The sequence below is a fragment of the Heliangelus exortis genome, chromosome 3 (genome assembly GCF_036169615.1).
Source record: "Heliangelus exortis chromosome 3, bHelExo1.hap1, whole genome shotgun sequence".
In the NCBI taxonomy this organism is placed as follows: Eukaryota; Metazoa; Chordata; class Aves; order Apodiformes; family Trochilidae; genus Heliangelus; species Heliangelus exortis.
This window is the reverse complement of record NC_092424.1, coordinates 84,121,488-84,148,089: the sequence shown is the minus strand read 5'-3', so window position 1 is coordinate 84,148,089 and position 26,602 is coordinate 84,121,488. Positions and strand designations below refer to the sequence as shown.

Genomic DNA, 26,602 nt, shown 5'->3' with positions numbered 1-26,602 from the left:
GGCTCAGGTGCAATGGAAGGAATAAAGGTGACTCCTGCCCGGCCTATGATATAGCCCTGTGAATCTGCTGGGATGTGGAGGATTCATACTCTCCCAGATTCAAACTCTGGATTCAAACCCTGGATTCAAACTCTGGATTCAAACTTCCATGCCCTTTTTTTCCTTCAAAAACAGTGTTAGACCTAGTAGAGTGCCATAAAAAAAGGAGCAGCAGCACCACCTCCAACAGCAAAGATCACCTCTGGCTTTCCTGGAGCTAATGGGCATAATTCAGCCACCTGTTCTCCTTTAGCTGGATCTCAGCAGTGTTCTGAGCAGGAAACAGGTTTTTTTCTCCTACAAAAGGAGCATTTTGGAGCTTGCACGGGTAAAGAAAGCAACAGAGCTTGGGAATATCCAGCATGAATTGCAAAGTGTCTCACACACTGAGACAGGGTGCAGCTATCAGAGATGGGAGGTGGGCTGGATCATTGTCTGAGACACAGGTGCTGGACAGGCAGGGGACTGGTCCCTAGCTCTCAGTTGCTCCTATAGTCAGTGGGCAGAGAAATGTTCCTTTGAAAGAAAAAAGAGATGTCAGATGGACAACCTATCTTCTAGAAGTATCCGCCTTCTTTCATCAGTCACAGAAGAATCCTAGAGTCCATGCTGCAAAATGCACTATTCAGATAAATGGGATTTTAGTGGGATTAATTCAACCCCCTAGTAGTGAATTGAAACTTTTTTTTTAAACAGTTTCCTATGCAAAACAGGTTTGTTTTCTAACCTATGTGATAACAAAAAGTTAAACTGATATAGAAACTGAGAGCCAAGCATATCCCTACTATAATTCAACTAGTTCCAATGGACAAGTTTTAATTTCACATAATTCATCTGTAAGATGTTTTCAAGTGCTGTGACTACACAGCTGCAGTGCCAGGCTTAGCAATACATACCTGGCCAGCACAAAGCACAGACATTTCCTTTCATGGCCTAGGAGGCAGCTTTCCCTGTCCTCTGACAATTAACAGATGACATTGTGAATGTTCATAGAATGCAAGTCTGAGAAATTCTCCTCCCAAAGCCAGAGTGAGAGCAGCATCCCCTCCTTCTAAGAGTCTTTGGCTTCAGTTTATTGTTTTGCTGACAATTCTGTTAATGCTGAGCTCCAGATTCTTACTCCTATTAGTTAAAAGCAGGTTATCATTCATTATTCCTACACCTAGACTAAATGTTTCTCCCTTAAGGCAAAAATGGTCCCTTAATATCTTTCAGTCTCAGTGTAACAGAAACCCTATTTTTCAAATGGATGAGTTATTCTAGCCCCATTAATTAAACCTTTTACATTAAGAACAATCTCCCTCTAAAATTGGTCAGAAGTTGAAAGTAATATGACAAAATATTTCACTGAGAATGGTGTGGAAGCACAGTCAATTTCGGTTGGTGCTTCTGGCAGTATCTTTTTCAAGAGACCCAGAGTCCCCTCTCCAACCAGTGATTTGACCCCAGTGTTTTCTTTAATGGACAAAGCTTTGAGAAATCCCTGTAAAGCAGAAGAATCTCTTTACATCTATTTTCATTCAAGTATTGACTTCTACAGAAAATTCAGGAAGACAGTGCACTTTAAGACACCTTAATCAGTAAAAAAATAAATGAATGATTGTATAGAAACAATAAAATAATTACCTTCAAGTGTTTCTCCCTCTCCAGAAAGGGCCTCTCCTGCTCCAGAGGCATACAAGGCAGACACAGTCAAGGCATACCTAGTGGCCTGGTCTAAGCCTTTCAGCACTTTAGAGGTGGTGTCACCTTTCACAGTCACTTCCTTGGTTTCACCTCCTGTGACTGGAGTGTATGTTATAAAGTAGTGCTGCACTTTGCCAGGAGCAGCACTCCAAGACAGCTTCATTGTTGATGTTGTGGCATCAGAAACTCTCAGATTTCTTGGTTGTCCTCGGACTGCACATGCCAAAAAATATTGAAAACAATTTGAAGCAAGCTTAATTTCTTGTTTAATTTTTAGGTTACGACAACATAGGACTTAATGCTGAAAAAATAATTCCTGAATACCTTGCACTAACACTGCTGCAGTATAACTTGACTGTAATCAGGATTGTACAATTCCATCTCCACCCTTCTTAAGAAAAATGACCAATAGTCTTTTTGTTTCTATTGTTTTCTATTAAAACAGGCTCAATCATGGGACACTAATGCATACTAGCAGCTGAATATATCCTCAACTTCAACATGCCAAGATCCATGTTGAAGTCACTGCAGAATCAAGTCAAAGATCACCATGAAATGTGAAATTAACACATTATGGTTTCCTAGAGAGAACTTTTTTATAATATTCTGGTTTCTAGTATTTAAAATCTCAGAGAAATTTCACCGGCGATCACCACAGGACAATTGTGTTGTCTCTGTAGTCTTCAGATTTTGTTTAATAAAGTATGATATCTGTTAAAGGATCATACTTTTTAATACAAATTAAGGTTATAGTGGTAATTTCAGTAAATGTAAATGTTTCCTTGTTAGACACTCAGAAAAAAGTGCAAACAGGGTCTGAATTTGCTGAAAAGAAATATAATTTATATCACTGACAATATTAAAGACCATGAGGACAATTAAACATAGAGGTAGATTCTTCACCCAAGTTACCTTGCAAGATTAGGTGTTGCAGGTTTAAAATGAAATATTAAATTTTGATAAGTTATATTGTCTTAAATTACTCCTCAACTAGGCTTGAGTAGTTTTATAACCCCTTGTTCATCTGGAATAATACATATGGCCAACATAGGTCATTCTCTTTTCAATATGACCATGTCAGCATGCAGGGAGTTTGTCTCAGACTTATTATGTTCACAGCATTTTTCACGTACCTTCATCAGTTTTTGCATATCCATTCAGTGAATTCCCAGGCCCAGACTGATACTCAGGAATAACAGACACTTCATATCTTGTATCTTGGATCAAGTTTTGCAGCATGGTTGATCTTTCATTTGCTGAGACAGTCACTTGTCTCCTTTCTCCTCCATCAAGTTGTCTATACACAAGCCTGTACCGCAGGACATTTCCTGGAGCTGGAGTCCAGCCAACTACAAAGCTATCAGTGGTTTCATCTGTTATCCTTAAGTTTCGAGGAGCACCTTTAACTAAAAAAAAAAAATAAATACATATATATATGTATACATATATATACACATACACAAATATAATTTGTAAATATTTCCTTTTAAGTAGGTAGCATCTCAAGTGAAACCATTCCAAACACTCTGTTAGCTCATCCAGTTTACCAAAACAACAGCTTATACTGCCCACCTGTTTTTCTAAGGTTCATAAATCTTTAGACCCAAAAGTTGTCCCAAAAATTATGTTAATCTGTTTCTGAAACAGTCTGATTGTGTTAAGTGGTAACAGTAGAACTGAACTTCATAGAAGGCAGTTAGACATAATGGGCAATTTCTTAACACAACAAATCACACAGGCTTCTTTGTTGTGGTCATTTGCTTCTGCACCACTACAGAGAATTGTCAGATACAACTGACTACACACAGCTAGCTCTCCAGTTTTAAAGAAATGATGAAGATAAATGCAACAGGGGAAAAAAATGGAAAAAAAAAAAAAACCAACACCAAAATAACCCTATTTCTTCAAGTTTCATTTTCACATCAAAAAAAATTTGTTCATTGCAATATGAGTTGCAACTAATGTTTAAAAAATGCTTCTGAATTAAGTCTCAAACTCAAAGGCAAGAAATGGATTTTTATCCCAGAAATTAAGGAAAAACTGTGGTGAGTTAATTAACCTACCCTTCTCCATGACAAAAGATACAGCAGCTCAGGTCATTTCACATAAACTCATTGGGCACGTCAAAGAATGACCTGACTCTTCCCTTACATTAAAATTTACATTCTGTTTACATTAAAACGTACTTTACTGCAAATTGCCTGGCAGTATGCAGCAATGATATTCAGTAAAAAAAAAATTTTTGCCTTTTCTTGTTTAATATATTATCCAGTATATTTCAACTGGAATACTATATTCCAAAAGCACTGCTCATCAGTGTTAAAGTACAAACCTATTAAGAGCGGAGCACTTAGTAATCCTAGTTTTAAACTTACTTGTTTTCTACTAATCAGAAACACAATAAGCAATTCCAAATTCTTTAAAAGCCTGAAACCAAAGTCAGTTGCCAAGAATTCTGTCTGGCCCAAACTGTTAGCTAGATCTGCATGGAGAGCTGCTGATATTCACATGATTGCAGAAGAACTCTGTCTTCTCAGGCATGTTGGGATTTCATCAGATCAAGATGCTGACAGTTATTTATGGCAGTATCAGTTACAACATGGGAATACCAATTATTTTTATTAAAGCTATTCCTTCTCCTGACCCTTATGCTCACAAGCTACATATTCTACCAGCCACAGTTTGTCTGTTTTCCTAAGGGAAAATTATGTGTGGCCAAAACATTCTGACTGATACAGTCATGGAAACATGCACACCAGCAGAGAAATTTGTATCTTCCAAACTCAACATCCAAGCTAAGCTATTTTACAAATGTGTGTTTGTATCAGTCCTGAGAGGAAAGAGCAATTAACAGATTTCCATGGTGCTACTTTTGCTCCCTTGGAACCATTTACATCACCAAAGGTCACAAATGAGAGCATGGAATAATGAAAAAGAGTGGATCAATATTTTTAAAAGTACCATTTAGACCAGACTCAGTATGCAGCTACTGGGGTAGAAACTCAGATTTACTGTCCCCTTTTCCTTTAAATCAGTGGAAATGTATCATGGAAACTCTACCAAGAATAAGTACAGATACAATTTGTATCCATTGATCATGTAAACTCACAATGACATCAGTGGAAGTTTTGAATCACTAAGTATTGGATGAGACCCATGAAGTTCTGATTAGAAACAGCCAAACAAAATACCAGCTTTAAGCCATGATATCTAAAAAAGGATTTCTATTAATGTTAGTGTAGCTGCAGCACATTATATATGCACATGCTTGACTTTAAATGTATTAAAGTTAATATGCATTCCAGCATCAGAGTTATAATTATTAAACAGAACAGAATAGTTCAGTTGGAAGGGACCTACAACAAACACCTACTCCAGCTTAAGTGCACATAAAGTTTAACACATGCCAATGAATTTATTATTGACAAAACATCACATCACATCACTTGAAAACAGGCTACTACAGATAAACACTGAAAGCATCCATCTAACTTTCAGATAAAATAAAATCCAATCTTAACAATTTAATGTTGACTTATTATTGTAATTTTATATCTTTCCTAAATGGATTAAGAGACAATAATGTTTACTCTCATTCTGCATACCAGTGCATCTTCTCAGCCTTAGCTGGCTGTTCCACATAGACCCATTCTCTCAATTAACCAAATTCTTATTTGAACACATGACCCTTTTGTGCCTGAGAATTATGGGAAGCCTACCTTCTAAGGTGGTTTCTTCTCCATCCAAGGAAGGGCCATCACCATCTTCATATTCAGAAATCACACTGACTGCATAAGTAGTTTCAGGGAGCAAGTTGGTGAGAACTGAGCTGGTACTTGAAGCTGGTACTGAAACAATGAATTCCTCTCCACCGACTGCTACTTTATATTTAATGAGATAGGACAAAACCTCAGATCCAGCTGGAGTCCAGCTCACTTTAAAACTGTCAGATGTTATATCAGAAAAGACCATATTCTTTGCAGGGACATAAGCTGTATGGAAATAAAAATGTGCAGATGAGGTATACTTGCTAGAACACAAGGTTTTTCTCATGTTTTTAATATAAAATCTCTAAAATAAATTTAAAATGTCCCTCAATAACTTGATTTATTCTAATTTAGCAGATATTTTGTTGTTCATACATAGTTTTTGCCTTCTGTACTTGCTCATAGCTATCAAATTTCATGAAGATCATATCTAGGTTGTCTCAGATCATATGACAATAAACAGAAGCACCAACTCAGTGATTTTAGATCAAATGAGAGTAGTCCACCTAAGTTAGAATCTGTTAATCAAGTAGTTGGGTTCCCTCTTTCATATTTCCCATGAACAGCAATGGCATTATGCCCTCAATGTGAACTAAGAATCTTTGGGTTTTTTCAGGTCTAGATTAGAAATAGGACACAATAATTCCCAGTATTTTTTCAGGAATGGATTCAAAGGGGAAACAAAGAACTTGACATGAGGCACAAACACAAACCTGACATCCTGGGCTTGTTTTTGTTGGCCTAGTCAGCCTAACAGTGGGGATGTTAAGACTGCTTGAGCCCTCTAAAAGAAAGGCTGCTTTGCTGGTTTGTTCCTCAAAGCTATCCTGAAACAAAAGGCTTATTTTTAAAGAGAGTGGAGTTTTCAATACTGGGGACTATTCAATGTTAGTGTTGAACTAAGCATAGACTGGGATACGGTGGGTGCAACTAATCATAAGTAACTTTAGCTGACCAAAAGTTGGTCATTGAGAAATCTTTTAAATATTATACATTATCCAAGCTCACCAAATCTGGATGCATGTGAAGAATTTCACATGCTACTACATTTCAGTCATTACAGTTAGATAGAGACTAATATTACCTAGCATCTACTGTCTCAAACTGTATTATATAAGCCCATTTCAGAGGGTCATTCATTTTACCCTAAAAATTGATCAAATCACCCACTGGTGGGGTCAGTGTTGTCCCCTTGCCTTTGAATGCTAAAAGACCAGCTTACAGTAGCTACCTTATTTTGGACAGCTAAAGAATGGCCCAAGTAATAACTGTTTTGCTCATGACATTGAGTGTAAAAGCAGAGCACATCCATTAAGGTCATTCCAGCTAGACACACAATTTAATCACTTTCTAGATAACTAGAAGGGGAAGGGGAAAATATTTCTCCAGTAATTTTTTTAATCTCCATTTCTTCATTAATTTCCCCTGATGCTTTTACTATTTTTTTAAATGAAAACAAAATCCTCAGTTATTAAAATTATTGCTTGTATATGCCCAGTTTCATCAGTATAAATTCTTTACTCTAGGCAATACTGCTCTGGGAGCGGGGTTGGACTCAATAATTTTTCAAGGTGTCTTCCAACCCCCAACATTCTGTGATTCTGTAATTTAAGTAACTACGAGCACAAGAAACATCGTTCAGGACCTTTTTTCATTGCATTCTCTACGTTTCTCTAAATAATAGTTACTTACATTTTTTCCTTATAGCAGCCAGTTCCTGCTCAATACGTAGGCAAACAGACTGTGTAAGTTCAAATGATATTCTTTGAAAAGCATCAAAATCTTCCACTGTGTAAACATGGGTCTCAGCAGGAGGTGACGCAATGGCTTCCAGCTCTGTACGCACTGCATCCTTCACACCCACTGCAAATATTTCTACATCTGCATCCCTCAGCTTTATTGCAGGTTCTTTAAAAGCATCTGATGATTTTCCATCAGTAATAAGAATCATGACTCTCGGCACGTTTGGTCTTGATCCTTTGCCGGTAACAAATACTTTCTCCCTCACATATGTCATCGCTTTGCCTGTGTTTGTAGATCCACCTCTGTAGGGGAAGGTGTTAATAGCCTGAATTATGTCTTCCACTCTGTTGTATCTGTTCAAAGAAAACTCCATATGGGGATCTCTGCTGTACTGGACAAGACTTATCTGTACTTTTCGAGGCGATATCTCAAAGCTTTTAACTAACACTTCCAAAAAGGCTCTTACTTTCACAAAATTGGCGATACCAATGCTGTAGGAACCATCCACTAAAAACACAACATCAGCTTTAACATCCACACCACGTGAGCATTCTGTAAAGAAAAAAGAATCACCACTATTATCGGATATTCAATAGCTGCTGATTACAATTACATCTGCAGTTCATGTATCACACCTGGTTGCTTATCATGGAAATAAACCATTCTAAGTAAAGCTGTTTCTCATCAATAATAAACGTATGATAGTGAAACAAGCATCAGAAGTTTAAACAACAAAAAGCCACTGAGTGAAAACAACATAGTAGCTCCTAACTCACCCACTTGAACTTTGACTTGCTGTGTTTTTTCCATTATGGTTACTGGCTCACTGGGGGTCAGTCCTTTCATTGCATAAACATTAATTTGATACTCAGTGTCTGGAGAGAGATCTTTAACATTCAGAGCAGTAGTCTGAGGACCCACACTCAGTAGGTGTTGTTTTCCACCAGCTATCATCGGAATGAACTGCAGCCGATAGCCTGTTATCTGGCTTGGAGATGGATCCCAGGTGATCCTAATAGATTTTGAGGAGATCTGAGTGGCCACCAGATTTGAAGGAGGCTCTACCACTGCAAGAAATCAAAAGCCAACCCAAAATGTTAATTAGAAGTATAAATATATTTTCTATCACATTTTAATTTCGGAAATAAAACAAGTCCTCTTTGTTTAATCTTTACTAATTATATTTTTTTGTAACTTTTTAGCATAAATAAACACAAGTGAATTACAGGGTGATCCTTCTTCCTGGTTCTTAACCTATTACGTATTCTGCCCATTCACAAAGTAGTATTTCTCCCTTTAGTAATTTTTTTCCATACAAGGGATGCCTGTGTTCAAATTGACTGAATGAGACTGATAACTGCACATTGTGTGCCCTTGAAACTACGGAATAATGGAGATATTCCAAATCAACTGCGTCACATGTTCTGCTCTCCTGCATTTAAATTCACAAAGCAGAGACTTGTTTTCCACAGTTGCTAAATGAGGCAATGGATCCAAAATGGGTCATTTTGGAATAAAGGAAAGGAAGTTGGGATAGCCCCTTTACTACACGTCAGAATAAACTTAAGGCAATAAATATATTTACATAAAATATCTCACCTTCTTCTCCACTAATCAGTTCACCCAGTTGTTCATCAACACCAGAGCACACTTGCAAGATAATTTCATTCTGTATATCTACAATTCCATCAAAATTAGCCACATTGAACACATGCTTCAGTGAAGGCTGAGATGCAATTAGCTTGAGTTCCTTTGCATCTGCTGCTTTGATTCCTAGAAGTTGCAATAGACAGGACTATGTTAAGTTGCTATAAAATACATACATCTGTGAACATATTCCTACAGGACCAGAACATCCTGGTGTAAAGCTGAGCTTAATTCACTACTGTATCCTGTCATTATTAAGACTCAAACTACAAAATAATGATGAATGCAATAATGTGACATACTCTATTTTCAACCTGAGAAAATAATCCAGTATCTTCAAAAAGGCCAATGTTTAAACTGTGCTTATCAGACATCTTAATATCCTTGTAGATTCTACAGAATTATTAACAAGTTGACAGCACTGGTATGTTTCACTCTGGAGGATGCAAATGACCCATTTCAAAGCATACACATGGAAAGAGTGGCATAGCAAAATTCTTGAGACGTGGTATTTGTAAAACATATAACTTAGGAATGTTAATCTCAATCATTAGGAAAACTCAACATACCCAAAGAAAAAACTTCAACTCCTATGTTACGAAGCTCTCTTGCAGGAATTTCAACATCATCTTGAGCTTTTCCATCCGTAATGACAATTGCTACTTTGGGGAAACCTTTTCTTGCTCCAGCAGACTCAGTGAAGGTGTTTTGAACCAGGTAATCAATAGCCTCACCTAAAAACATCACCATGTTTCATTTTATCAGATTTGAATGAACTATGATTTAAAGTTAATAGGAATTATAAAGTGATGAATAAATATGTATGTGGGAAATCTGTACCTGTCATTGTGTTGCCACCTTTGTAAGGGATCCTTTTAATTGCATCAATAAGATCACTTCTTCTGAAATACTGATTTAAATTGAACTCTGTTCTCGTATCTGAGCTGTACTGAACAACTCCAACTCTCGTCTTTTCTTCCCCAATGTCAAAAGCTGATACAAGGGCAACCATGAAGTCCAGAATATATCTGAAGTTACTTCTCCCTACACTCCATGAACCATCTACTAGGAAAACTAAATCCGTCATTGCACTTATGGAGCATCCTAGAACACACACACACACACACAAACAAAAAAAAAATCTCTGTTAGCAAATGAGCAATTGTATTCTTACAAATCAATGAGAAATGTCTGACAGAAACTTAGAAGGTAAAAGCCAAAACAAAAACTTATTTAACAGGCTGATGTTCTTATCTGGAGCATCCTACATTTGGAAGCATTATTCACATAAGTGAACACCCCTATGAGGCTTCTTGCTGACACTACCAAAAGGGACCTGTTGCCTAGGTACTCAGTTTTGAGATGCCTCTCACATTGTTCCAAAAGAACTGTTATGCCATGGCAGATAAAAACTCTTACACAAAACTTCTTGCAATAGTTTGATGTCATAGGAACATTTCATTTTGCTACCACTTCTGCTTGGGTTAGTTGCATGAAATTCCTCATTTCAGTACCAGCTTTGCACCTTATTTTTTCAATGCAGTTATAAATTCTTTCCATCCTAGTCCCTTCCCATGTTTTCTGAACTCTGGACAATTTTATGAGTTAATTTTATTGCTAAGTAACACAGGAACACAATTTAACTTTATGGGACCCTGGAGCTAGATCTCCCTTCTCTCTGAAATGTTGGGTAAGTTGAAAGACAAAACACCTTACTTTGTAATTGAGCCTCAACCTTCTTTTCCTCTGGTATCCCTGGACCACCAGTCTGAACTGCACAAAGCACAAAATAAAGAGAATTAATGGGGAAATTCAGGTCAAACATGTAAACATCAAAGAAAAGCACATAGGGAATTAGAGACTTAAATATGAAAAGCTTCAGAACATGAAAATATAAATGCAAGTTATGAATACATCATCTGTACTTACAGATTGGAAAAAAACATTCAGGGCAACACAAAATACAGAAAATGAAAATAATTAAGAATCATTTATAGTTAAACATCTTGTATGGTAATTTTCTGAAATTAACTGCAACATCACTGGATGAAGTACCCACCCTAGCCTGTAGGGGAACCCAACGTAAGTAATTTTCCCATGAATGGTTGAGAAGCATGAGACATACAAGAAAATGCATCACAGAAGATAGCCTGCTCTGCTTAACCTTTGTATTTAATTAAATATATTTTATGCCTACAAAAACTTATATTTTATTACGCATAGAGAGATATCATGTCACATCCTATTGTTTGATGAAGGCAGTTAGCTTTTTACACACACACAAAAAGCCAGCCAGATTCATTTGTTACTGAGGTTAAAGAGAGTCTTCCCCTTGACCTCAGTAGATGCAATTTATAAGAAGCAGGCTTGGTTCAAAAGAACCAGTGGCCTCCTGCAAAGAATTCTGTAGGAGTTATCAGACAAAATATATCCATATTGGTCTCCTCTTACCTCTTCTAAATCATCTCTGCTTCTACTATGAATTATGGTTAATGGGAAAAAGCTGTTCAGGCAGCTACATCTAATCAGAGTTTAGGCATGTGGCAATTTTCTTGAGGAACTGGAGCAAAGCCAGGTTTTGTAAATGACCACTCAGTTACCTTAAGTGTTTTTCTAATTGTATTAAAGGTACTTACTTGTCAGCTGGCCAAAAACAGGTAGACTCTCCTCTCTTTCATTATATGAAGCTATTGATACAACATACTCTATATCAGGTATTAGATCTGATAAGACAGTTTGGGTAGTGCTAGGTGAAAGAGTAAATTCTTTAGTAGGCCCATCTGCAATAAATATATAAAAGAGTAAATGCAGCCTTTAAATCCAATAATATCAATTACAAGTTTATCACTGTAAAAAAAATCAACAGAGAACTATTTATCTAAAATTCAGTGATAAGATTAGAAAAATTTATGCTTTCTTTTTTCCTGCAGTATTAATTTTTAATATGAAATTAATAAATAAAATAAAATATTAATTTTGAAACATGAAAGATAAGCTCCAAGATAAACTGTTTTCAATAAGGAACAGAATTTCTGAATTGTTTAATAAGTTCCAGGAAATCAGAAACTTAAAATGCTCGTAGAAAACTTTCTATCATCTAAAAATCATGGTCCAGTTCTGATTCAATATCACTTTTAAACTGATTATTTCTCAAAGCAATACAGAATAATGAGTATCTTACATAGCTGTTGTCAGGTAAGTATTTGACATCACTGCATTGTTAACTGACATGATGTTTTTTCCTGGAGGAAGTACTTGAACAAAATACAATACAATTCCCTAACTTTAAGGTAAAAGGACAGAAGAGGAGTAGAGTGAGTGAAAGTTAACATCTTTCAGGAAGATGTTAACAGCTACCCTCATACCTAAGTTATATACAAGTGAAATTTGAAAAAAAACGAATGGCATAACAAACTTTTCAGAACTCACCATTTGTTGGGACCACAGTTATCCTGTAACCCACTATCTCATCTGGAGGCCTTTTCCATGACATTTGAACATTATGTTCATCTATAATTGTAAAATTCAAGTCTGACGGTGGGTTAACTGCAAAAGATGTATACCAGGTAGATGTTTAAAAGTCTGAACAAGTTTTGGCAAATGAATAAATAAAATAATGTTGAGCAAAGCTTACTAAAATTGTCTTTGCATAAATTTGTTTCCAACAAATATAAAGATATGTTGTTGGAAAAGGAGTAAAATAAAAGCTGACAAAATATGACAAAACATCAAAGAGGGTACGCATTACAGAGGACAGCACAGAACATATGTTTCTTGAGTTGCCAAGACATTCAAGAATGGCCAGCAAAATCAAGCACAATAGAAAACACATTTGGATACATGTACAATGAGTTCACAGATAATCACCACATATGCAAACATTTCACATAACAATTAAAGGAAATTTTTTTACATGCTGGGTGCAATCCGTACAAGCATGCCAAATCACAACCTGCTCACAATATCATGAGATCATTTAGGACATTGAGAACACAGTACTCTTCTTAATTAGACATCAACGAATTTATTAGCTTTTTAATATAATCTCTGCATAGTTGTATTTCTCATCAGTTTCACTGAATCTAGAAACTTGGCAGAGAAAAAAATATTTTAAATAATACAGGAAAAGACTGGGCATTTAATGTTCAGTAAAACAATTTCTGTTAGGGTCTGGATTTGAATATACATGTAAAATGTATATCAGTAATAATGGTATTCTGATATATCACTTTATTTCAAAATATGGAGAGCTCCACCCCCTTGTTCCTAGAAGCCACTGAAGTGACATATTTTGCATATGGCTGATAAGGACTCAGAAACTAAGGGGGTAATAAATGGGGTTAGTAATGGTTGCAATTTGCTGAATATTTGAGCTGATGCGAAAATTCATGAAAATAAGGTTCTACCTGTTTACACCAGATTGCTGTACAATTTCTAAGGTGTAAACTATTGTTTTCATGTTCCCTTTGCAGCAGGTGTACCCATACTAGTAGTGGCATTTTAACATAAAATGCCAGTATGGTTCCAAACAACACAATGGTTAATTATGAAAAGACAACATCAAAATATATTTATGGACATTTATTTTACAGAATGTAGAGAAAACAGCAAAGAGGGCACCAGTAATCTGAACAAATGGCTGCAAATAAAACTTGTAGGAGCTGATGACAGAAGTAACTGAACAGCGTAGAAAGAAATAAGTTTACGTACGCCATTTTGGAGCATCATGCATATGTAAATGAAATGTTGATTATTATTTTTTAGATTCCCAAGATGGACAAAAGCCTCCATGTACAAAGTTCATTACACAAAGACGTTTCATAAATATTTTATAATGATATTCTCTTTGTAAAATTGTCATGCTTATTCATGCAATATTTTACTGACTCACTGTCAGTGCATGGTAGGTGTATTATATATTATTGTTTAAATAGTTCTACAAAGTAAGATTAGATTCAGCCATACTTTCCTTAACTACAGTGAGACTGTTTTGCAGGCATTTTTAACAAACAGATCTTCGCTGTTTCATAGAAGATTTCAATCGTATGTCAGATTTTGTTTTGTTTTGAACTTAATTTAAAAAGCAGTTAAAAAAATCCATGCTGGAATGTATACTTATGAAAGTACATCATCCAATTGCAATAAGTAATACTGAGGTCAAAAAAAAAAAAAAAAAAACAAAAAACTGGCAACCAATTGTATAATTGTACGGGCATTTTTTCCCCTTTAATTTACTGTCATTTCCAACTATAGGATAATATGGCTTTGTAATACTGATACAATAGATACACTAGTACTGAAGTAAATGTTATTTTTCCTATTGTCCATACACAGGCAGTGAGATTAGACCATTAACCTGCATGCACAGTTTATTCATCATTCAGTTTATGACTATCACAATGCTAGAGATAGCAAGGTAGTTATTTAGTATCAAAATCATGCAACACGTGTTAATAGTAAAGTACACTTAGGTGATAAGGATATCATTATAAAATATTGTTTCAGTGGCAATGGCTCAGGACAAATTTAATGCAAAGGCAGAGACAACTGACCTGAGCATGCTTTTAAAAAAAATTCAGTACATGGAAAAAATAGCACCACCAACCTTGCAAGTAAATTGGCATGTTGCAGCAGAGGCTTTAGGCTTTAACTGCTGAAGGACAGCAGCAGCCCAACTTGTTGATATCCAAATGACCGGATTCCAGATAAACTGAAAAAACTGACTGTGAGGATAAGTCTTTAACATTTGAAAGGATTTTAATGCACTTTATGAAAATTCTGATGTGGAACTTGGCAGGCACATCGAGACATAAGTGATGTATCCGTTCATCCAGGTTTTCACAGCCTTTTAGAATAACAGCATTGCAGGGCACCTCCGAAAGTCCCTTTATCCATCTCACGGCCAATGCATGATCAGCCACCCCATGTCATTCCTGACATGTTAGCTCAGATCATTCTTAAAGACCTCCTCTGTTGGCAAGACTGGCAGCTTCCCACAGAAATAATTCCAGTGCCTCACTCACTTTAACCTTGTGAAGTTATTTCCAGCACCTAACCCAGTCTTCATTGCTTCTTTTTAAATTCATTCATTCTCAACCTGTGACTGAATTATGAGGCTCAAGCACTGAATCCTTCTCCAGCTGAAATAAAAAAGGAACCTAAAAAAGCCAGTTGGGATCCAATGTCATCAAAATGTCTTCCAGATGGCCTGAGAGCTTTTGATACAGAAACCTCAAACAGAACCTCCAAACATCCACAGAGCTGCACATGGGTCAGATTTCACCTGTGTGAAACCAGCTGCAGAGTGAAGACCAAACCATGCTCATGTGACTGAGCCCAATAAGCCAGTCTGAAGTGTAGCAGAATGTTTAGGTGATAAAAACCTCATTGCTATGATCAAACAGGGCAACTGTTACTCCACCTTAATAAAATTCTTCATCCAGAAAGGAATTCACCCCTGAAAAAACAATACATCTGCAACGTGGAACCAGATCAGATTCCCAGGACAAACCTTAAAACTCTACTCTACAAAGGCTGTCATGTTAGCACAGCCTCACTGAAGTCTTCATGCCAGGCTACTTGTGTAAGTGATGTTGGACATGTGCTTATGGTGTAACAACAAGCACTGATCAGTCTCAACCTGTGTCTATCAAATTCCATCCCAAACCTGTTGCTGACTTGATCATAACATGTGATGTCATTATAGTACTGCCTTTATACAGTCACTCCAGTGTTAATGGACAGAAATGTATGGCTCTCCTACAAGCTTCCAGCACAGTAAAAAAGTAACTTGCTGCACAACAATAATGTTTACAGTACTACTTTCTACCACTCTTAGAATGATGAAACGATAGCTTCCTCAATCTGACACCTTATGCACCACAAAAAAAGAAAAAAAATCAGACATAACGTACTTAATTCATTGTCACTCCTTGTATTATTTAGACGAGTTATAACAGTGTACTTTCTGAAACAAAAAAATAGGCCAAAACATCTTTTCCATGCTATGTATGTCTTATATTAGCTTATATTACTTAAAATGTAATACAAACCTAATACACAAAAGTCTACAGCTTTTCACAGATAACAAGACAGAAATAAATATAATTAGAAGACCAAGCAATGTAAATCTAGAACCAGACTTAAAAGAGATGTAACTTGGAAGTGCTGCCATCCTATCTGAAACCAAATCTGTAATGCCATCACTGGAAAATACTCTCTATAGTTACCATGTGACATGACCTTATCCCACATAAAAAAACATGCAGGCTATGGAAGAGGAAGAATAAGCCCAACTTTTCTCTTGCTGAGGCTGGAAGAAGCCAAAACTCCTCATTTACTATGTTTTTCATATATGGCATACATAGATTTGACACAATTAAATAGGTCACAGCCCCAGTCAAGCTCCTTTGAAGTCAGTGTTACCTTTGTGACTGAGAGAAAGAATGAGCTACAGCCTAGTAATGAAGCAAAGAGCAGCTTCTCAGCCTTGTTAGGTGTTCATTGACAATCACAACATAGAAATGTTGCCACCTGCATGTTTGTATTTTTTTATATTATAAATCTATATGAAATGTCTTCAAAATACTATATAGCTCATAAGTGTATTGTGGGGGAAAAATCATTTAAATATATGTACTTATGTACATATATATATCTATGTGTATATATATATAAAGATATGTGTAACTAAATAAAATTGTATACATATATATATATACACAGTCCACACATGAATATTTACCAAATTTTACATGTGTTTGTGCATGTATAGGTATGTGCATTTGTGTGTATATACATACACACATGTACACTTTGCTACTAATTATCAGCAGGAAAAGCAGGGAGGAATAGTCACCTTCATGTATACACAGACTTCACAAGTCAGTCTACATGGCTTATTCTTTAGGAACTTGGAAATCAACAGTTAGTTACTAAAGAAAACAGAAATCAGATGTCAAAAGGTAATAATAGTCCCACCAACTAGTTCCAAAGCTGAATAGGTAGTTAACTACAAAATTTTCAGATCACCTCTAAACCATTCAGTCAATTAAAAATAACATCCTCAACACAAGCTTTACTAAATGAGAAACCTTCTAATCCTCTATAACTGCCTTGATGCAAATATTTGTCACTTACTGTATTACGTGTCCCAGAGACAGACTTTTCACCTGACAAACCTTTTTCTGCACTACACAAAGGTCCCATGCTTGGCTCAGTGATTCTCTCCTTCCCTCCAGCCTACAAAACCAGATTTTTTAGGTTTAGGTTCCTGAAACACTGAAAAATCAGCATCTTCACATGAGCCATGAGGTCACACAGAACCAACGATTTCCTCATTCCTTTCCTGGGCCTTTGAAAATCCCTCTGTATTAGGAAACATAACATACTACACAAGCCATGACACCAACACAGGGTTACCTTGAGATTGTAACTAACAGGTTGTTTGCATAATTATATTTGGTTTAACTAAAAAATATTATTATTTAACTAAAATAATGAAAAAAAAATCTTATCTAGTGAAAGGACATATATTTCCTCCCAATTCCTTGTGATCACAAACAGGAAGAATACCATGGTAGAAAGAAATCTTGACACAAGGACCACACAGAGAGTGCACTGGAGTATTGCAGTAGTGGACTAAAAAGGCAAGAAACAAGTTAAATAGTACATAAAATACAGCATAATGAACAAGATGTTTAAGGTGATAGAGAGGTCAGATGGACTGCAAATCAAAACAAGAAAAATTTGACTGTTAAAAAAGAAAAAATGCTGAGCATGAAAACAGATTTTCTTCCTTGTCCAGGGTGAAGAAGCAACTTCTCCATTGCCATGAAGGCGTTTGGACTATATCTTGGTTTTACCCCCTATTGCAACAGCGACCATCCAGCTAGAAGCCCCTGTGTTGGTGTATCTGTGTAGAAAAGCCCTAACACCATTACTGCAGCACACTGCCCTGCCAACAGCAACCAAACACAGCTCACATGAAGGACTTGCAGAGCAGCTGTGATGCTGATAAACAACCAGATTCATAGGAATCTATGAACAGTGGTGTCAGATAAACACCAGATCTACTCCCAGGGGAGAGTGACAAATGAAAGCTGATGGAAAGCAGAAAAACAGAACTAAGCTTTTCCTTCCCTCTGCTTTCAATGCATCTTCCCAGCCCATATCAACAATCCTGCCCCATATCAAATGGACCTGTCCCTTATCCTCCTCTCACCTTTTCATCCCACCAAGTGTCTATGTAGACCTCAAGGAAAAAAAAATTAAGCTACATCTCTTGTGAACACCTCAGGTAGAGCGAAAGGAAGGAAAAAAAAAAAAAAAAAAAAAAAAAAAAGGGAAAAAAAAAAAAAGGGGCCAGGAGGGGAAGACAGTGAGGGACAGGACTGACTGATGGGAGGGAGAGCTTTGCTACAATGTGATCTGAAAGTTGGAAAAACAGACTACCAGGAAAACGTCCACAAGAGAAATTCAGTTCAGCAGACAGGATTTAAGTTGTAACGATACCATAACTACGGTTAGTAAGATACAACAGGCATTTTACAAGATGACGCAAAATTGAAGCATAAAATTAAAACAGTCCAGAAGGATTACCAGTATAGTGTAAACATAAAACACACCTCAAGAAAACTCCACAAAAGCATTTCCCACTAATACAAGTCCTAAGGTACTCCTAGCTTCAAACTTCCTTTTTCAGCACCATTATTTCTCACTACCCACTCAAGACACTTTTCTTCTCCTATTTCAAAACTCCAGATCTAGGAGTTCACAGTAAAAACCTGAGCACTGTAAACTAGGTGGCTTATTTAATACACATTTATGAATGCAGAGTAATGTAAGTCCTGTCCAGGAGTGCTCTACAACTTAAAATATCAAGCTTTGTCCACTCTTTTGCTTAGCAATGACATATCCTTCAACACACAATCTAAACAATCTTGGCCAGTTTGCCTGGCAATGCACCTAGTTTCATGGCTGTAAAATATCTGTGCTTCTCCAAATACATTTTTGTACCTTTCATTGACAGTACTCAAGCTATGACTGGTTTAGTCCACACTATAGCTAGATAAAATGTTTTCAATGACATTTTAAAATAAGCTACTCCTTACACATATGTAATCAATGGTGCAGGACAACAGCAACTTTACTCCAGCTCTGAGCATCCCCCCTCGTAAGATAGAGAACACCACACAAAAACACACAAAAATGTCCACCTCCTTCCTCCATCAAAACTCTACACTTTCTTTGCTTTCTCTGGCACAGCAGTCCTGCATTTCAAATGCAATTCTGAAATGACTTCAAATGACCTTTTCGGTTCCTCAGCCAACAACAACGCAGCAAGAGAGAGAGGCAGGAGGCTGATTCTCTCCTGGGGTGAACAGATGTTGCATGACTGGCAGAAATGCCATCTTTTTCCAGAAAGCCAGTGAACTTTACATCTGCAAGCCCCAAGCAAGCACTATTGCTGGGGGCAGGGGGCAACACCTCAGAGACATCTCTGACATGCTGTGCTTTTACTAACCATCAGCCAAGTGACCAGGACCAGATAGAAGAGCTTGCTGCAGGCCACAATCAGAGAATTTGTTTCGATTCAATAGAGAACGAGAAGGAATGAGGAAAAAAAAAAAAATTATCAAGCACTGGCTTCTGGCTTTTTTTTCCAGTACATCCAAGGGAATTCACACCCAGCAGTTCAGTTCACCCTATGATGGAGCCAGGTCCCGAAGGCCAGATCAAGTCATTTCAGCACAGGACATTCAGCATCTCTATTTCCCCTGGCAGCCACTGCTGGCAGAAATGTCATCACCACAACCAAAGCCGAGCAGTCACACAGAGGGCAGCAGTAGAGGTTGTCCCCATACTTTCTGTTAATCCACTGAGGAGGCAAATGCACCAGGGTAAGACTTTTTGAGCCATGATATGGTGAGCGTGGCAGTTATGATGGGTCTCCCTAGGTCTTCATCTCTACAGCTGAAGGCAGGACTGCCATGGGCTGACAGGGAGCTCAGCCTCCAACAAGACTGGGCCAAGGCCCCATGAGAAGGAGAAGAATGGGCTCTTTGGTGGTGATGGCACCACACACACGCTAAAGGCCCAGGGACAGCAAGGCCCAGCTAAGGCACAGCCACGCTTCAGCAGTGCTCAGGACGGCAATGACAGCATCTCCCCAGGGATGTCCCCCTGGTCAGACCGTCTGCAAATGCTAAAGAGTCCCCAAGGAAAGGTCCAGCCACCCCAGGGCTCAGCCGGGGGTCGCCCCGCCAAGCAGAGGAGGCCGCAGTGCCCACAGGCGATGGAGGTGGAGGCGAGAGGCCGAAGCCGGACAAAACACACAGGCGCAGAGAGCAAGACTCTGTTGGAGCATTTTATTTCAAATTTGCGTGGTTGTTGTACGGTGGGTTTTTTCGTTTCCTCTCTAAACATAACTAAACAGGAGTGCACAGCACAAAGCTCAGCCGTTCTTGGTCACTTAGCAAGACAGCAGCTCAGGCCCAGGCCATGTCCAGCTGCCCGCCAGCGATGGCGGTGGCAGTGGCAGCGGGCTCCGCGGGGCCCGTGTCCTGCCTGTGGAGAGGTGTGGACAGCACACCGGAGAGACAGAGAGGGAGCTACGGTCTGGCTGACTAGCCAGGAGAAACAGAGCACAGAAGGAGCTGGGCAAGGAAGAAGAGGCGTTTCTCTGAAGGAGAGAAAGAGATAAAGCAAAGTAGTTACACTCAAAAACAGAGAGAGAGCGAGCCGGTAGCTCAAGGCTGGGTTGGGAGTTTTGCAGGTCAGTGTGGGACGGGGGGCAAGGGAGCGGGGAGGGGAAGGTTACCTTCAGCCTCGATGGAGGAGAGGAGGGCGGCTGCACAGAGAGCAGCAACTGCCGAGCATAGCACTGTCTTCATTTCTGCCCTTTCAGATCACAACAACATGAATGAATCTGCAGTGATGGGGAGGGGGGGAGGAAAAAAAAAAAAAAAAAGGAGAAAGGAGAAGGAAATGATACGCGTGGATTAGAGGATTGCGTGGGTGTATTCATGAAACATAAAAAAGACAAACAGTGCATTTCACTTTGTTCTCTTATCCCCAGCCCCCATCCACGGAACCAGGTTGAAACCTCTAGACTTGAAAGCCCTCCAAGATGATGACAGATCTGCATGACTAACTGGAGAGTCTCGTCTCACAATAATGTGCCTTTTGTTGCTGAACCCTTTCCAACCACAGTAAGCACACATGTCTTTAACCTAGTTGGGGTTAATTTGATCAGGGAAGAGCAGTGAAGATCTGTGCCTCTGCACAGGCAGGAGCCAGGAGGGATCTCCATGACTTCATCGTTGAATGTGATGATAGCTAATTCAGAGGTCATTCCTGCCTTGGATCAACTAAATGTCTCTTTCAGCTGGGGATTTTATTCAGCTCCTTTTTCATAACTGTTGAAGCACTTAGTTAGCTGTGCTTTAGTGGTCTCAAGGCAGTTTGGAAAATATAACAAAACTTTTTTTTTAGCAGCTCTGCCTTTTGAATGTGCTATTCTTCATTTCTTGAAGGTCTGAAATAGATTATACAGAAGTGTGTGTAACACACAACTGAAACCTGATACGTCTGTCTAGCCATGATGTTTCAGCATCTGATAATTCATTTACATGTCCTGAGAGAAAATAGATTTAAAATACACTATAAAAAGCAGGCAGGCAAAAAGAGTCTCACAGTCACTGCAAGTCATCTAGCAAAATAGGTGGGATTTGGCCAAGTTGTTGATTCATAATTGTAAACAGCTATACCTTCATAACTATATGCTCCAGGTCACATTCAAATTACTCCCAGTTACTCTAGCAAAGATTTCAAATTATTTCCTTGTCTAATTAAAGGCTAAACATGAACAGACCCCTCTGTATATGCATGGAAGCGCTTCTGAAGTCTGCGGTTTTCTATCTCGGAAAGTAGGGGAGGGGTAATTTGTTTGAATAAAGTCATAAATGCATCATATATCATAATTAGGCTGGAGGAAATAGAATTCCAAAAGCAATTAGGCAGCAGATTTTATCAGGAAGGTGCCAAGAGCAAAACAAAAGAAAAATACACAAATCATTAGTCCACAGAAACAGCTCAAGGGGAAAATATTCTTCTGCCACCTAGAGAACTGACCAGCAAGGCACATCTAGTGAGCAGCCTCTGTGGAGATCCAGGAGCTTCCCACTTACTGACACTGAACTTAATAGACTTCTGCTGGGCAGCTGTATATACTTGCCGAAGCCAAATGCCTTTATTGCACATAAAAATACCAAGTGCTCAAAGAAAAACTAAGCAATAGTTTCAGTCCAATGGTACCTCTAGCAGGTACTCCAGAAGAGTAATATTCACTGTAATGGCTCCCTGACACTAACACAGCACCAAGGTTAGCATTAAATTGTCCTGAAAGCTCCCAAATTGTACCACTGCTCTGCGTGGGAAACGGCTGTCCCCGAGCACATCTACTGCTACATTCTGCAGTGAGTTTAAGGACTGGCCAAACTCAAAGTATATGGACTTTTGTCATGAAAAACCTTGTGTGGGCTTGGACTGCCATCTTTTGATTCTTTTGAAGAGCAACAGCAATCAATCATCTCACAAAGGCATCTAGGAGTTCGCTCCTGCTGCAGGTCTACCAATTCTGATACACATTTTTCTCTCATGAAATAAAATGTCACGGCCAAAGCATTCAGTTGCCCACCCAAAAACACTGTGTTTACTTCTCGCAAACCCAAGTGTATGAAAGAAAGCCTGGAGGTGGTGGAGGAAAGGTCCTCTTGCTGGCTCAGCAGGGACACAAGCAGACTTTTTGTCAGGACTAAAGGTTTCCTCGTTGATCTTCGGAGACCACTTTAAAAAAACAAATGGGCTTCACCATTGCCAGTCCAACCTCACACTAATTCGAACTACAAAAGCTCATCCCAAAGCATTTCCAAAAAGCTTTTCCAAAGCATTTCCAAAACGCACAGTGCAGGACATATTACCACTTTCAAGAATAAAAAAATAACCTAAACGAAAAAAAATCCAACAACAAAAAAACATCAAAAACAGCAAACCCAAAACAAAAAACAAACAAAACCCTCACACAAGGCACAGGAAAAAAAAAACAAAAAAACCCCACAACGCTACCTATCAGAGCCAGAAAAAACTGGAAGCGAGAGCAAGCATCACCGGCAGCTGTGCACACGGAGGACACGGGAGCTGCTCGAACCGCAGCGGCAGCGGCCCCGCCGGCGCCCTGGACGGTGACCTCGGCTCCGGAGGGAATCACCGCCACCAGGACACAGCCACCGCCGCCTCCCTCTGCACCTCTGCCCGGTCACCCCTCCGCCGGCAGCCGCCGGGACCGGCAGCCCAGCCTGCCTTCCCCCGGGGCCTGACAGGCAGTCGCCCCTCGGGGCGCTCCGCGCCGCTCCTCCGCCCTTTCGGCCGCACGCCTGAGAGCCGGCTCTGACATGCCCGACACGCACAGACAGACAGACAGACAGACAGACAGACACACACACACACACACACACACACGGTCTTTCCCCCTTCCCCCGGCAGCCTTCAGCCCGGGGCTGCTCATCTCAGCCTAAAGCGCATCCGAAGGGGCTGCGTGCGCGGTGCGCACGGACGGACACCGGGGGTCGGCTGAGGGGAGGGCAGGGGATCCCCGCTCCTGCGAGGGCACAGACCTTCCGGGCCGGCTGCAGGGTGCCGGGGTCGGTGACGGGACGGGTTCTCCGGCGATGCCTGCAGTAGCAGCCGTCGGACCTGGGTAAAGGGAGGAGGAGAAAGGATGAAGCTCCGGGGGCACCTTGTGGAGGGAGCGGTAAGTAGCAGCGGCGGCGAAGGAGGAGCAGAAGCAGCAGCAATAGCTGAGCGCAGAGGAGGCGCCTGGATTACTGTAGCTCCCGATGCGAGGGGTCCGTCTGGGAAGACTTGCCTTCTCCAAGTGGGAAGAGCCTCTTCTCAATCTGCTACTTAATAGAGGGCTGTTCCCAACTCTCAATTTACCCTCGTAAGCGGTTACGAAACTGCAGGGAAGGTGGACTGCTGCCACCGGGTGATATATGCGCTGCTCTGCTCCAGCAAGGAAGGGGATCCACTTCTGGAAACTGGCGCATACCTCCGCGCATTCCTGCGGCATGAGGCGGGCGGCCGCCGGGGCAGCGCGCCCGGGGGCAGGGGCCCGGCCCGCCGCCCCCTCCCTCCCCTCGGTTTCCCAGACGGGGGGAACACTGGAGGGAAGTGGAAAAAATGAGTCGTCGGGCAGAGCTTCGAGATACGGCGGCGCGGAGGGTGTCCCCGTGCGGGGGTTTCCACATAGGCCCCGTCCCTTCCCCGAGAGCCCTCTCACCCTCGCCGGGGGCCAGGGCTGGTCCCCCGGGACAGCCTCGCAGAGAAGCACGGGCAGCCCCGGGAGCTTAGGGGGTAAAGAGAATGCAGTCGTTTTAACATAACTCAGGTGCGTCTGGCCTCCACCCTATCCAGCCCTTCAAATATTAAACCTCCTCCCTCACCACAGCAGCGTTTCGCTTCGAGCACAGAGGGTCGTCGGTGCCGGCTGCTTCCTGCAGCGGGGCTCCGCGGGCAGAGGGGAGGGGACACATGGCCCCCACCGCCTCCTTCCCCGGACCCTGCGGGCGCGCCCGTGGCCTCTGAGCTAAACCGGTTTTCTCGAACAGAAGCTGCCCCTTCCAACATCGGGCAGCCCTCTGGGCAAGAGGCTCCGAAAGGGTCTCCCGTCGCTTGCTCCCGGCAGCCTGCCCGTGGTAACCCGACGTGTCCCAGCGCACCGTGCCGGCGTGCCAGGGAGGGGGCAGAGGGGGAGTGAAGGGGGGTACACGGCCCCTTTCCCTGCCCGGGGGCCAGGGGAAGCAGACAGCTCTCGGCCGGGGCCAATCAGGGCTCCACGGGGCCGTCCCCGGCGCCGCTCACTCAGCCGTGAGGAACGGCAACCCCGGTTACACTCTGGGAACAGGCCCCTCCGGGACCCCTTGGTGCTAAAATGCGCGATGTCACTGTCCCCGAGGCGCGCGTTCCTTCCCGCCCTCTCGTAGCAGGTCAGCAAACTGGGAGGCGGAGAGAGAAGGGAGATCGACGAGGCGCGGGGGCAAACGGGGAGAGAGAATAGCAGAGAGCATCCCGCAGCCGCGAACCCGTCCGTCACGGACAGGACATTCGTGGTGCCGGGGCGCCTCCCGGTGGCAGCGGCGGGAGGAGCGGCTGAACCACCCACCGATCCCGACAGACAGATCCCCACTGACCCGCCCACAGACCCCCCGCCACAGACCCCCACTGACCCGCCCCATCACCCCCCCCCCCCAAAAGCTCCCTCGGAGCACGCCGAGGCCACTGCGGTTGGAAAGCAGATTACAAGGGGAAGGGCCAAGAAGAAAAGCTAAACATTGGGGCGAAGGAAAGACAGGGGCAAAACCTCAGTGCAGGGTTTAAGATCTCCTTTAAGGGGTGTCAGCATCATTTCTGGCTCATTTCTGTGCCTTTTGCACAGGTGTGAATTTCAGCCCCATTAGGACAAGTTCCATCCAGGGTGGAAGTGCCTGATCGTGGAGATGAATAATTTTTCAGGGAATGGCTTCTGGGCAGTTTTCCCCAAGGATCCAGGACATGTCAACGGGAGGATGTGTCTCTCCTGAGCTGGATCGGGTTGTCTGCATTTCTGCACCAGTCCAGTTATCTGCTTGAGAACCCAAATGCTGCAAAGTGAGTGATAACCAGAAGACATGCACTGACATTTCCAGACACTTTGGAAGTGAGTCAGCTACTCTTGTGGACATGCCACAGCTTCAGCTCTCTGGTATTGATAAAATACACTTTCCAAGAGCAACATCTCACCATTGATAAACTTTCAAATACTCTTGACCTATTAATCCCCTTGCTCAGCTCTTAAGTTGGATTTTCTCTTTTTGGCATGAGGAATTTAATTTCTTTCTATCCAGATCTGATATGTAAAAGCAATATTTCTAAGAAATAACACCTTGCAGAATTTTTCATTTAATTTCCTGAGTGAATAAGCCAAGAACACTTGGCTTATAAAAGTGGTGTCCACAATAGTTTCCTAAGAATGGACATCAGGGATTAAAGTGAAATAGTCTTCCTTGTAAAGTGAATTAATGCAAATGAAGCATTTTAATCTCTTTTGTGCTGAGATAGTACTTTTTACAATGTACTGGGGGTTTTTCATTACAGGATAAGCAGAATTTTATGCTAATAATTAAAATATGTTAATAATTAAAATTATTTAATGCAAATAATTAGGATGGAAGAAAACACGTATTATTCCCTTTAAAGGTTAAATCGCTTGGACCAATTATTTTAAGATATTTAAATAATTTGGTATTAATTCTACACCTGTATTAACATGAGTGGAGAATTTGAAACTTCTGGGTCTCTCAGGGCTGCATGAATCACATGGACTCTTTGCAGGCCTCGGTGATGCTGAGGGGGACTATTTCCCATCCCACTCAGCTGAACAGCTTTGCTTAATGTCTTAGAGTGAAATAAGATTCAGAGCTGGCAAGAACAAGTAATTAATTGTCTCCAAGGGCAGCAGCACTTCATTCTTATCTTCAGCTATTTAATCTAAACATTTTAACTATGTTCTTCCTGAGCTGTTTTCACATGTAAAATACACCAACAAATTGCATTGAGAGTGTGTGCTTCCATACATCACAGTAATTAAATGGGTTGTTTTTAATAAGCTCTGTTGCTACATA

The 26,602-nt window shown here is 40.6% G+C and overlaps 1 protein-coding gene across 6 annotated transcripts in view; it reads right to left on the bottom strand.

The window, feature by feature from the left end:
- Positions 1 to 24,055, bottom strand: part of COL12A1 (collagen type XII alpha 1 chain) — a 99,674-nt gene extending 75,619 nt beyond the window's left edge. Inside the window, exons 1-14 of one of the 6 annotated variants that reach the window (XM_071741538.1) lie at positions 23,769 to 24,054; positions 23,558 to 23,636; positions 20,704 to 20,811; positions 12,312 to 12,428; positions 11,519 to 11,662; positions 10,599 to 10,655; positions 9,723 to 9,986; positions 9,452 to 9,616; positions 8,835 to 9,008; positions 8,012 to 8,302; positions 7,185 to 7,787; positions 5,445 to 5,717; positions 2,859 to 3,131; positions 1,666 to 1,938 (exon numbers count right to left, since the gene is read on the bottom strand). In XM_071741538.1, the coding sequence (XP_071597639.1) occupies positions 1,666 to 1,938; positions 2,859 to 3,131; positions 5,445 to 5,717; positions 7,185 to 7,787; positions 8,012 to 8,302; positions 8,835 to 9,008; positions 9,452 to 9,616; positions 9,723 to 9,986; positions 10,599 to 10,655; positions 11,519 to 11,662; positions 12,312 to 12,428; positions 20,704 to 20,776 (2,707 nt within the window). In that variant the 5' untranslated portion in view covers positions 20,777 to 20,811; positions 23,558 to 23,636; positions 23,769 to 24,054. Of the gene's footprint in view, positions 1 to 1,665; positions 1,939 to 2,858; positions 3,132 to 5,444; positions 5,718 to 7,184; positions 7,788 to 8,011; positions 8,303 to 8,834; positions 9,009 to 9,451; positions 9,617 to 9,722; positions 9,987 to 10,598; positions 10,656 to 11,518; positions 11,663 to 12,311; positions 12,429 to 20,703; positions 20,812 to 23,557 lie in introns of all 6 variants that reach the window. The other 5 variants (XM_071741537.1, XM_071741541.1, XM_071741540.1 and 2 more) reach the window with 5 other exon arrangements.
- Positions 24,056 to 26,602: the final 2,547 nt, after the last annotated feature.